Source organism: Sipha flava, unplaced genomic scaffold, assembly GCF_003268045.1.
Source record: "Sipha flava isolate LNK unplaced genomic scaffold, YSA_version1 163_pilon_pilon, whole genome shotgun sequence".
Lineage (NCBI taxonomy): Eukaryota > Metazoa > Arthropoda > Insecta > Hemiptera > Aphididae > Sipha > Sipha flava.
The window spans coordinates 165831-179746 of NW_020271821.1; the positions used below are offsets into that span (position 1 = coordinate 165831).

Genomic DNA, 13916 nt, shown 5'->3' on the forward strand with positions numbered 1-13916 from the left:
TATATATATATATATATATATATATATATATATATATATATATATATGTGTGTGTGTGTGTGTGTGTGTGTGTGTGTGTGTGTATATATGTACTGCATAATAATAATAATGTTTACTCCGTACAATGCACACTACCGGGACACTTGTTGTACGCGAACAAAGCGATGACGGTGGTTAGTCTTAAACGTTTGTTATTATGTTAAAAGTTTAAGCCACTGCAAAATTGTGCACACACGCGCGCGCGTACACACGTGCACATACATAAAAATTAGATTGTCCGTGTATAAATGGCGATTGAAAACTGGAAATTCACAAGTTTAGAGAGTTGCAGAAAAAAAACAGGTCAGCACAGATTTTTATTAGCAGCACCTCTATTTGCGTCCGTAACATTGACTGAGCATTCACTAGGAAGAATGGCGAATAATACGCGACTATATTATGTTCACCGCGCACCGTACGCACAAATAGACGAAAGTAAAATATTATTATTATTATTATTATTATTATTATTATTACAATAATAATAATATTCTCGACGTGACATGCGCCGCCGCCGCCGGTTTGGCATTATAATTTCCATACTAGTCTCACGCGGTCTCGTAGGTACGGATTTAAAATCTATTTTTATTTTTTATTATTATTATATTAGTTTTTTTTTTTTTTACATGCGCGTGAATCGTAAAAACGTATAATTAATTAGGAACGAAAAACGCGTAAAATATATCCGTAGACTTGGGCGAGGCAGAAATCGTATCGTTCGTTCGAACATGATTTATATTTAAATTTTGAGACAGATATTTTTTTTTGCGTGAAATCTGTGTGAAAATTTAGTTTTAATTTTCTATACGGTTTTGTAATTACACATCGCGAGTTGATGATACAAAGATGTAACAATTATTATTTTAACATAATACGGATAATGCGTCTCCTCTAACACGTACGAGTAAACGGAACAGTCGAATTGTATATAATTATTATTTTACAATAAATCTTATGGACAGTAAAAAAAAAAAAAAAAAAAATTGAAATAAAATCAATTGTGTAGTTTAAAGCGCAACGTCTGTTTATGGGCGGATAATAATAATAATAATAATCTGTACAACAGGTCAAGATTTGTTTGTATTATGTGTTAAAGAAAAACACCCCCGGGCGTCTTTAAGGTGTCCATTTGGGAAAAGGGTGAAATACCCCGGGGAAAATCACTGTCCCATTTACACTCTCGTCGTTTACTCAACCGACGTCGCCGTCTTTTTTTTTTTTTTTGCGGCACAAATACAATTTGCCAGAATTGCTGGCGCTTACACATATATATATATATAATAAGCGTTATATACAAGGGCGGTTGTGAAATCTTTTTCCTCGTCGTCCGGCGGGGATGTAAATATATATTTTAATCCAGATATCACGTAACAACAATCATTCTGTACAATACCTAATCATATTATTATTTCATATTTTAATCATGAGATAATTTCATTTCATATTACGTTGTACGGGTTGAACTTGAAGAATGTTTAAGCTGGCGAATAACAAACAAACGAGAAAAGCGCATAATTTGTCTGTTTTGCATGAAAATCAAGTTAACCACCATTTCTTTGATAATATTATTTAAACGAGTAAATATTTAACTCGTGTACATCGAGAAAACATTGAACGCTTAATGCTATTATCGTTCCGGTGTAATTACAACAATAATTAGAGATATTAGATATATTGATACATTAATATTATATTCTGATACGACTGCGCACAGTCTGCATTGAAATTTCAAGTGACTGTAATGTTAAAGTGTAGGTATAACAAAAACTCGATGTATATAAATATAAATGTGGTACAATACAAACGCACGTACACATACACGCGCGCGCAGACATAAATTTTAATTAGTAATAAAAAAAATAAAGATTTTTTTATTTTTATTACAGATCATCGTCCCGTAAGGTTAAAATAATCGCAACAAATTAAAATAAAGGTAGAATGAATATTAAAATCCTCATTACGGGGAAATGAAAAAATTATAAAGTGAAATAGACTCGGCAGTTTCTTGAACAATTGGTTTATTATAATTAATTCATATAAATAAACACTCTCTAGGACCTCTGCTACAGTATTGAATGCCTAACAAAATAAACAGACCGGCCACGTAGAAATATCGAATGCAGTTGTTAATTTAAATTTTTTTAAATATTAAAAATTATACGTATTTGTATTTTGTTTAGTTTTACACCTTACACATAGAACAGATACACGTACGTACAATGTGTATATATGAAATATCTCTCTGTCATAACGGAAAAAAAATTACAACTAACCTGTCCATAAAAAAAAAAAGCCATAACTCCTGTGACTCCAATAATATGCGTATTCAATCATGATCGATTCTTTTTACACATAGGTATTATAATATCATGTACTATGTACATCAGATTACCATCGGTTTGATTAATACAAAATATTTATTGGTACAATGACTGTTATTATGTATGAAATAATAAAAACAACCACACGCAAATATTTACAACCCAAAAAAAACGTAAAAAAAAACTTATAATTTTTTCTCCTAAAAATCTAAGCTAGGCTTTTTTTTTTTGTTCTCGTTTTGATGGCTAAAAATGCTATGTGGGTTTTTTTTACACGCGGTCGATAAATTAATTGAAGATTAAGCATGTGCAAAATAAATAAAATATTTTCAACAAAGCACGCTTTTGTTAAAGTGTATAAATAACAATTACTTGTTTTTTTGTTTTTTTTTTTTTTTTAAAAATTTGTTTAAGTCAATAACTAACATTGTAAAATAACCATACATGTTTTACATATAAAAGCATTAATTTTAATTTGTTTATTGTATATTAATATTCTTATACTTAAAAATGTTCGCTATTAAGATTTTTATATTTTCATTTATATGTATTTATATTCTAGTGAACGATATGACACTATACCAAATGTGTCTGATTGTATTCTTTTTACTTCTAAAAACGCGTATAACATGTCTATTTGTTTATTTTTATTTTATCGTTTATTATTATTATTATTATTATTATTTAATTTTTTCGTTACTATTAATTATAACTCTTGATAAGTATTCTTGCCTTGCTCTACAATAAGAGATATTATCTGTGTGTAGAACAAAGCTAGTGGTTTAATTTATGTACTTATTTTGTTTTTTTGTACACTTCTACCTACTAGTAATGCATTACATTACATTGCATTATCTATATGATATATGAAGAATCATGTGGACGAAACGTCGACCAATAACTGTTGCTGTTGCAGACTTGTAATAGGAAACGAAAGTTGAAATGAAGTTCAAACCGTTGCGGCGTTATTGAACAAGAAACGGACGAAACATGTAAGGGTCAACATAATCACGGAAAAATCAAAGGTCACGTTCACAGGTTTTGTAGTTCGTGCGCGCGCTGGTGAAAATAAAAAAATAAAAATAAATAACTCCGAGAATTTGTATTATGATGGTGAGGATTTTTTTTTTTTTTTTTACTAAACAATGTTCGCGAAGCGTTTATCTCGGGTCGGAAAAAAAAAAACGGAAAAGAAAAAAAGGTTTTCCGCTTCGTCGCCGACACGGCGCGGTGCGCAGATTTTCTCCAAGGCGATAAATGGGGGGAGAAAACGTCGCGTTCACGTATCCGCGTTGGACGCGCAACATTCGCCGTCGTCCGCGGTTCGGGGACACGTACGTACTTCGGGCATCGTCGCGCTGTCCGCAAATTAAACGCGCGGTCCGCCGAGCGCAGCAACAAGTGCTTATCCGCGATTGACGACGACGACGACCGGCCGCCGTCTCAGGGATCCGTTTCCGCGTCCGTCTCGCGAGCGCCACACCAGCCGACCGGCGGAATCCGTGTGCGAGCGATTATCGTCCAGTACAATCGCGCATGGTTCAACGCGGACGAAAACCGTTTCCGCTGACCCGTGCACGGTTGATCTGCGCGACACATACGCGGCGTACCGTCCGCGGGGATCGATGCGCGATCGCGACTAAAGTTTTTCCGAGGGTCGCGTTCGGAATCCGCGACAACGTAGTTGCGAACGGGGCCCGCGAGAGGATTGGGCGGAGAGGGATAGAGTCCCGGGGCCTGTACGAGTACGTACGCGACGAAAACTTAATATTGAATCTAACAAGCACGTGATACGATAAAAGGAAACATCGATTGCAGACGATTCACGATCAGAATTTATGTGCATAGGTTTTTCCCGTCCGGTCTGCGAGCCGGTATTCGGTGACCCTTATAGCCTTATACGCGTACGGTCTATAATATGTATGCGTATCGCGTAAGATAATAGAGGATTGCGTGCGTCGTAGGGGCGGGCGTTTCGATGTTTTTAAGTCATTCCGTCGTGTACAATACAGCGAGTTTGGAATTTTGATGCGATTATTCTATACGCGTTTCGACCATTTCGTTCGTTTCGTATACCCTGTATCTCACGTACATACATATCTTATTACACAAGCGGTAGTGCCTATCTACGTGTACATTCCGACACATGGGAAACCACTGTCACACGTATAAACCATGTTTGAAAATCTATAAATTTCGAACGTCTATATCAACCCGTTATAATAATAATAATAATAAGAAAAACAATAATGCATAGACTTTGTGCACCCGACGGGCCAACTGTTGGGAAAACGTAAGGCTAGATTACAATATCATACGATGCGAAAACGTCTACGTGTGAAATAACTGAAAAGCTGCGCAGTCCGTACATGTACTCTTGTACGCGTACATAAAAAATAGGTATAAAACGTATATAAAGACGAATATAATTCGTACTCGGGACGAATTATGTGCACGCAAACGATAATTGTTATCGGAAAATAAAATTGTCAACGAGTCCTCGTGTCAATTGAAGTGTGCGCGCGCTTGTCGAATTACGAAAAAATCGAATTTCAGTACGTTCGATATTTGATTTTTATTCAGTTCAACACGTGCACGACCCCCATGTACCCCGTACGGCATCGGTCATGGTACATTACATGGGTGGTTTACGTATATCCTTTACGATGATTCGGCTCCTATTGATCGGATAACACTATTATCACAGACATCGAACACGCGCGCGATGATGGTATGAAGGTATGATTGTTATCGCGTGCGTCGACAACCCGTGACTTGTGGTTCACAAGGGGTGTGTTAACCGAGGTCCAAACGAATATATCAAAGACAATGAAGATGGTCACGAGATAAAAGTAGTAGCGCGTCCGCGTTTAGGCGACAAACACAAGTTGATTTCTGTTATTACGCGTTCAAGCTATTCGATTTGACTACTCTACCCATAGGATGTCTATCAATAGATATGATTTCTAATGTAAACCTAACGATTTATTCGGTCAGTGACTGAATTTTAAAAATGTACGTGAAATTTGGATTGAATCGGTTGTATCGGATTATTAATTTTGAACACTAATCCGATCGTATGTTGTGTAAAAAATTACTACAATCACAATGTAATGTGATCTAGCCATTTTTTAGTTATCACGCAAATTTACGTGCTCGTGTATTACGACTCGGACGCCATTATTTTGAATTACAATAATAATATAAGTGTACATAATACGTTTATTACATCAGTGGTGTACCTAGACCTTTTTATGGAGAATGCGCCCTTAACTTCATACACGTATTCACATTTATTTACTTTCTTAGTGTGATACAAATTAATAAGTAACAACAATTTGAAGAAAAAAGTACCATGACTTCCCAATTTACCCCATTCCCTGAGGGCGCCCCTGTATTATACACACATTACATGATATGTCGAAGAACGAATCTCCGGAAATCGTAAGCACACGAAAGTATACTATACAAATACAGTTCGGCACATAGGTCCACACGCCGACTGATGACGATTTAAAATCTCCAAACATATACTCTGCAGAGACGTGTGTATAGCTCGACGGCTGTATAAACTGCACACATTTAATATGTTGTGTGTGTGTGTGTGAACGCGGTGTAGTAATACGACGAGGTAGTTAAATTTCGTACGCTGTTTTTAAGGAACTCCCCCGGGGAAAATAGGGTAGCAGAGAAGTATCGCCATTTTTCGGATGAACCCAATTCCCCATCGCCGCCGCCAGCCAACGGACTGACAAAATCGTTAAGAACATGTATATGCAAACGACACGCGTAACTCGATGCGAGAAATTCTCTTCTGTACGCGCACGCACTTAAATATACTATATATATATTATACCTTTACACACACACACACACACACACATAAGTAAATTTATAAATAAATACGTGTAATGCGCATAGTATAATATTATTCGTACCTATATACGACGCGTGCGATTTTCCGTTTTCAGTTTTACTCTCTGTGGGAACAGCAAAATAATATACGCGACCGGTGTACTACACACATTTGTCAACATATTTATACACGGAATAAACGTATAGGCTGTTGTTGCCAATCAATGTAAATACACTCGCGTTGTACATTCGTCTTACGCGTGTACGAAAATCATGAACGTATTAATATACGTATATTATTATTTGTACGAACGTATTGTGATTTCTTACTGGGATAGCAAATCGTACACGCCACAGCGATAATAGAGCCGCCATACGTTGTTATTATTACTAAAACGAATATTTATTACGATTGCAATCCGAATGTAACATGAATACACGCTGTAAAAGTGTGTAAGAGAGGTGCCCGCGACGTTTTTGTTTCTTTTCATTCAATATTCGCGAACGTTCGCGTGTTTTCCATAAATCGTCATGCAGTACAAATATACGTGTGCATGCGTAAAAGGGTATATTTAGGGTATGTATATTGTCGCAGATTTCGACGACTCGTGTTTTGTACGCGCGTATACATACCATCTAAGGGCTACGGGGTAGTGATTCAAAACGTTCAATCACTGCTCGTAAAAGCCGCTTACCGATCGCCGATAGAATTTTTACCGTACGCGCCAAGAGAAATTCCTATTACTCCGGCGGACGTTTTCTGAACAACCAATTATTAATAAAAAGTTTATATACCGTATTTAACTACACGTTATTATGTTTATGAACTGTTATAATAATTTTTTATAACGATTTCGCAAACATTTTACACTAATGAGTGTTTAAAACGTATTCGTAGTGAATCAGTATCTATAATCTATGCAAAATTAAGTTTATAATGCTATTTAAACAACGACCAAACGATTAAATTAATCTCTTACAGCTCATGAGGCACTACTTAGAGTACCGTTCTGTTGACTAGTTTAACTTGTTTTACTACTTCTTCCGATGCAAATATAAATAGCGTGAAAGAACAAAAATAAAAAAAAATAAAAACATTTTTATAGAAAAATATAAAAACTACCACATAATATTTGTCATATGTACTAGTATACTGTACAGTTGATGTACATTTCATGCATCTTGACGACTCAAGCATTAAATAACAATTATGAAATTGTTGTGCGTACACTAAATGTCAAACGATGTTATATTATTCGATATTTTAACAGATTAAAAGAAAAAAAAGCCAAATGTTTGGTCATTAGTCAAAACAATTAGATTTAAACAATTTTGATTTTTTTTTCTTTGAAAACGCAGGGATTTTATTTGTTTTATACACATATATATATTTTTTTTTATCGATTGTTTATAGGTTTAGCTCACCGACTGTGAGAATATATTTTGTAAATAATGCGCAAAGAAATCCTTATCAACATAATATAATGATTGTAATGCACTATAATAGCGATGGCGATGTCGTTTACACGGTATATTCACAGAGATGTTCACGAAAAAATTTTCCTAAGGAAAAAAAAAGGATTAAAATATGCAAGTCAAACAGAAATAAAAAACCATTACGCATTATATGTATATGTATGGTGTATACACACAGGTCTGAGTACTCGTGTTAAATTTTTTTTTCGCCCAAGAGAGAGAGAGAGAGAGAGAGAGAGAGAGAGAAATACACGTACTACAATAATTACCTACAGAGTCGTCGTTTTTTATTTTATTCCTTCATATCTATCCCCTGTACTAAACACATGTGCGGTGGTAATCGTTTTTTATCTTCTTCGGTTATTTTCAATTTTCGACATTTCATCAAAGTGTTTGTTTCCGAGAAACGGACCGTGAGAGAGAAATGAAACGAAAAAATATGTCCCTCTCGAACGGACGAGTAAAGACGTAAATGGACAAGTACGCGTCAAGATCACGGTAAGTAGTGGTAAGTGAGAGGGGGAGGGACGAAAAGAATTGCGAAATCAGCTTACCCAAAGGTGGTGGTGGATGAGGCCGTACCGGAAACCGGCAGGTCATGTCACAGGGACACGCGTTGACTACTGGCGCCGCCGTGATGATGGTCGCTGTGACGGCCGGTGTCGTCGCCGTCGGTCGGTAAGATCAGGATCGTCGCAGGATGTTATCGCGGTCGTTCGCGACCACGGTGATCTTGCGCGAGCGAACGTCTCGAGTAAACACTTAAGGCCAAGATTACAACGCGATAATTGACCGTGGTAATTGTTAGATATTATTACTATTATTACAATTATTACAATTATTACAATTATTACAATTATTACTATTCAAGACGGTGGGACGGAAAGAAATATTATTTAACGGTCGTTGGGTTAGCTGTTACGATACACTACGCGTACGGCATGCTGGTTGTGCGGTACGCGCACGGGGCGCACAAGGAACCGACCGAAACGAATGGTAACGATAAACGGCGATGGTATTATTTGCGAACTGGTTGTACTTGCGTTGCATCGAAACGCAAACTGTCATGTAGACGGTGTTTATATTTTTTTCGTCGGTGCAACGAAATCTTGAACCAGTTCCTCTCGCAGATCGCGCGCGCCGCGTGCCTCCTCCCTCCCGACGACCGGGCCCCGGTCACACTCCCAATAACCGAAGTGCGCGCAAGCACGCACGCACGCGCGCAGACGAGCGCACGTTCTCGCTCCGTCGACCGGTCGGGGAAATCGTTTTCCCGCGATCGGTTTCCAGGGCGGTCCCGAGGGCGCCGGGTTTTATCACTGCGACCGAGGGATGGGCTAATGGAGTTTCAAGAATTTAGTCAGTCGTTTTTGAAAATTTTCAATTACACAACATGTTTTTGAGTCCCTCATGAGTAGGTAATTTTTTTCACAACAGTGACAAATTTCAAATGGTTACATTAACGGTATCGGTTTCGATCTGAAATCATTTTAAGAATACACACAAGATGAGCTATTTATTTATAAAAACAAATATATAAAATAGGTACACCATATTCATCAATGACGATCAACGATGTTTTATAATAATTATTAATTATATCAATATATCGTAATACTTGGCTTTGTAAAACAGTTGGCTTAGTCCCAGGGTAGGGGGGGGGCTAATGTCCCTTTAGCCACCGCCTTAAACCCGCCCCCGGAGGGTTCTGACCTCGAACACAAGTTCCGTTGTTCGAAGCGTTCGTCGTTGTCGTTTTCGCACGGATGACGGTCCCGGCGGCTCAGCTAACCGTCGAGTGTTTTTCCGGTTTATTTCACCGAGTGTTTACGTACTCGGCCCGTCGGCGCGCACTCGCCAACTTGTAAACACGGTCGCGGAGATCAATCGTTCAACACACGGCCGTTGTGACGATGAAATTCGCAAATGTTACGTACGGAATATTCGATTTTCCGTTGCTTCGTTACAATAACGCAAGCCGTGAGAAATCCGCGTCGAGTTACGAACAAAGAAATTTTTATAATTACAACTAACATTTTAAATACTGAGCGAACTTTTCGATGCGACACTTGTCATTTTGCTAAATGTGAAAAGAAATTCTACTCTATATCACGACGGCTGAACTAGACGTAGGTGTTTGCGTATGGCTTCTCATTTTGGTATTCAACCCTTAAGGTTGGTTTTGCAATTGGATATTCGCTCTCCGCTATTCTCTGTTCTCGGCTAGCCTTTTCAGTTCGGTGTAACTTGTTAGTCTCATCTCGGAGATCATTTGTTCGACAAATAAAATTCTCGGACGTCCTCGGTCCCACTACCTTCAATTATTCCATCTATTATTCTACGGGTTAGTTCGTTTTCCTGTCTCAATACATGACCCATTATGTTCCATCGTCTTGTCCTGATGTATCATTTGAAAACGGCGGGTTTATATTAATTATTTATTGATGTTGGATATCTAGGCTGTATTTATGTTATTATCTTTTAAATCATATTTCCTTCTTTTATGGGTTATTCTTATTAGTTTCTTATACACTACATTACACTTCATCATAAGGAAATTATGGTCGCTGTTCACGTCAGCGCCTGGGTATGTTTTACATATATGTATCTGATTTCTGAACCACTTTCTCACTACGATATAATCGATTTGATATCTTTAGATATTCCCTGGAATTTTCCAAGTGTATCTTTTTTTACTGTGAATATTTTGGAATGTGTTGGCTATTATCATATCATGTCACCTGCAGAAGTCAACAAGACGGTCTCCTCTTTCATTTCTAGTTCTTAATAATTCCTTGCGAATGACTATGAATGATTATTTCGTCAAATGCCATGGCTGGATAGCGAAATCGAACAAAGTTATTTGTTTTTCATTCAATAATTTTTGAAATAATATCATGTGTAGTAGGTATGTATTATTCTCTACAATTAAAACGTGTAAACAAAATTTATTCTTAAATTGAAATGTTTTTCTTGCGATATACTGATTTCCGTGTTCTTACCAACGAATTATGACGTCCCACGTTCAATGACTTACAACTTCATTTGTCTGTAAGGGTTCCTTATGGTATTTGTGATTCTCTACACGAATAAAAGTATTCGGCGATCAAAGGTTTCGTTTCGTTTTTATTTTCAATAGATTATACTCACACGTTTTTCTTTAATAACGTTATTATGTAAGAAAATATACTCAAATTAACGTTATTATTCAACTGAATTCGGTATTTATTTAACTTACAAATTATTATTATATAATGCCAATTAGTATTACGCAAAATTATATTTTGTATACACTTCCAGAAAACGTATAGGTACAGACGTCGGGCGAGAAAAATTAAAAGGGTAGGCTTTGGACCTTACAAATTCAACCCGCACTGTTTACCACCGTTTACTTACCACTCAAATCTACAGTTAAATTGTCAATAAACAACTATATATATATCTACCTTACACGAGTATTTAATCTTATACAGAAAAAGAAAAGTGTACGACTGTAAAATGCCATGATTCTTTTAAAGTCACAATCGTTTTTTCTTGTATGACAACTGCATAATATACAGGTATATGTTATATAATAGTAATTCTGGTCAAACAATACGTTTCCGGACGACCCCAAGCTTTAATGTTTTATAAATGCTACAAAAATTATCGGCGTTCGATATAATTTTTAATTTTTTTTTTCATACGACGATCGTTTCCCTGTATAAGCTCGTTATACTTATTTTCATTTTTTTTTTTTATTACTGTTAATATTATTACCGCGTATTCGATGAGTTTTGCGCAGCGAATGCAGATATAGCTTACTATCGGTATTTATTCACCTATACTTTCTAGAGTTAGTTCAATAATCTCGTAATAACATAGACATAAAATTTTCAAGAACAGTATACGTTTGTAGTATTATCAAATGCAACGAAAAATAGTTCTTTACCTTTCCTGTGACGCATTCGTTCTACAATTAATTTCAGTGGATTCGGAGTAAAACGATTTCGAACCGCTGCTGCGGTTGCAAAGATCGTTACAAAAACACATACATCACCGAGCGGTTTCATTATTTTTTAATTACGAAATTTTCGAATAATTTAAATTCAATTGCCAAACAAGTGTGCGCGTTCATAAAGCACGTGTCGTCCAGTATCATTATGTAATTAATCGTATAAATTACGATAAACCCACACATTTATTAATAATCGTATATAATTGGTTCGGTGTGTCTATTGTGTGATTTCTGACAAATAATTCTATTATTCGAACGCGATAAAATATTATTTTTCGTTTCCACCATCCAACAATATCCATTAACCATTAGTATACATGGGAATGATTAATATAATGTATACGTACACATAGTTTGCTATAATCTATAATGATTGATTTACGAATTAACGTTAAAGCCATATACGATTATTGACCAAAAAATAAACCGTTGATACGATTATTGTACACGAAACAATATTTTAAGGAATGTAATATAGTATTACCATTAACTAAGTGATGATATCATAATATTGTCATAATAGAATACACATCGAATTCACGGTTCTAACGTTTTACGGAATTTAACGAGATAAAAGATGTTTAATTATTCGTACAAACCACAAACGTGTCTATCCGAAATCGCGAAAACGCATAACGCGACGGAGTAATTTTACATGGTTATAAACGAAGGAGCGTTCATCAATATTCCGTAACGAATATTTATATTTTATCACGACGTTTCGCGGAAATATTATAAGATTGTGTCATCAGCGATTTAAAAACGTAACAAAATACTCATAGAATAAATTAAGGAAAACCCCTGTAATATTCGTAATAGTACTCGCGCGGAAAATCACGTTACAATTTATAGGTTTCCTCGAAAATGCGTAACTTACAGAGAGCTTAATAGTCTTCTCTCTTGATTACAATTTCCGTAAAACAAAATTCAATTGTCACCATATCATCTATAACCACATACCACACGAATTAATCGTTTGAACAATAATTTGTAGCTATTGTCCATAACCATGGTTATGGGCTTATAATGAGTAACGTGCATGTGTCGACGCCCGAGAGTGATGATGAAAGGACGGTAAATACAACGCTTTGACAATTTTATAATTGTCACGTCCGATAATGACAATAAACTGTGGTAAATTTTGTTTTATTTTCCATTCAGAGTTCGATGTCAACAACGTAAATTATATACAGAAAATGCCGCTCGATAACTATAAGTATATTTCTTTCACTTTCATTATGCTATTTCCAAAATTCTTTCGACCATTATAGAAACCGTACGGAAATCAACTTAAAATTAATTATTATCTAGTATACATAAAAAAAAAAAATATTTCTCTTCTGATACAACATAGGTACGAGAAAAATCTATATAAATATATCGATCTACATGATTTAATTGTATTGATTATTTTTATCAAACCGGCGAATATTTTCAGGGATCAGATTATTATTAAGCACGATATACTGTAAACAATATAGACGAAGAAAATTAAAATATTATTTAATTTTTGTTCTACACTCGAAATTTACACGTACCAACATTGATTTCACAGTTGAATTAAATTTCATAAAAATGGGTTTAACATGAACGATACATTATTTCAACGAAGAGAACTCGTTTCTCTGCGAACGACTAAGAAAGTAGAAAATGCGTATAATAGTTACGATGATCGTTAATATAGGTTTTATCAGTATCTCAGGTTGTCCAAACATTATTTGAATAAATGCCAAGATTCACTCAGGGGATTTAAGCACTCGCGAGAATGTTGTAAATCATTTAGAATTTTTTTTTTTTTTTAAATTTAGCGAAATTTTCGAAAGGCGTCGCACTCTTGTAATAGAATTGGACCAAATATATGTTTCGCTGCAGATGCTTAACGCGTTGACGAAACGAAAAACAAAAACCGGCCGGAAAAGGTTTCCAAAAATGATCACCCGAAATAGTATAATTGATATGACTCGTGTACGCATTAAAGCTGATGTAAGTGTATGTTTAGCACACCTGTGCATATGCGTACGATTCGTCAAGAAATTATTTCCATTATTTTACATTATACAAAAAATAATCGGCCGTTTTCATTAGAAAGGGTGGGGGTCGGTCGGAGTGTGCGTTCGTTTGTTTTCCGACCCGCCCCTTTCCACCAAAGCGAGACAGCCCGGGGTAGTGTTATTATATGCGTTTTCGGCGTCGTCGTCGAGGAATCACAAAAGCTACGGCGACGGCAA

At 36.0% G+C, this 13916-nt stretch overlaps 1 protein-coding gene across 11 annotated transcripts in view; it reads right to left on the reverse strand.

The window, feature by feature from the left end:
• The window catches only part of LOC112679512 (broad-complex core protein-like), an 86669-nt gene that overhangs the window by 35611 nt on the left and 37142 nt on the right, over nt 1-13916 (reverse strand). For 5 of the 11 annotated variants that reach the window (XM_025549342.1, XM_025549341.1, XM_025549339.1 and 2 more), the window contains exon 1: nt 8246-8755. The exons of 5 other annotated variants lie outside the window; for them this stretch is intronic. In XM_025549342.1, the coding sequence (XP_025405127.1) occupies nt 8246-8291 (46 nt within the window). In that variant the 5' untranslated portion in view covers nt 8292-8755. Of the gene's footprint in view, nt 1-8245; nt 8756-13916 lie in introns of those variants that run through there. One more of the 11 variants, XM_025549345.1, reaches the window with a different exon arrangement.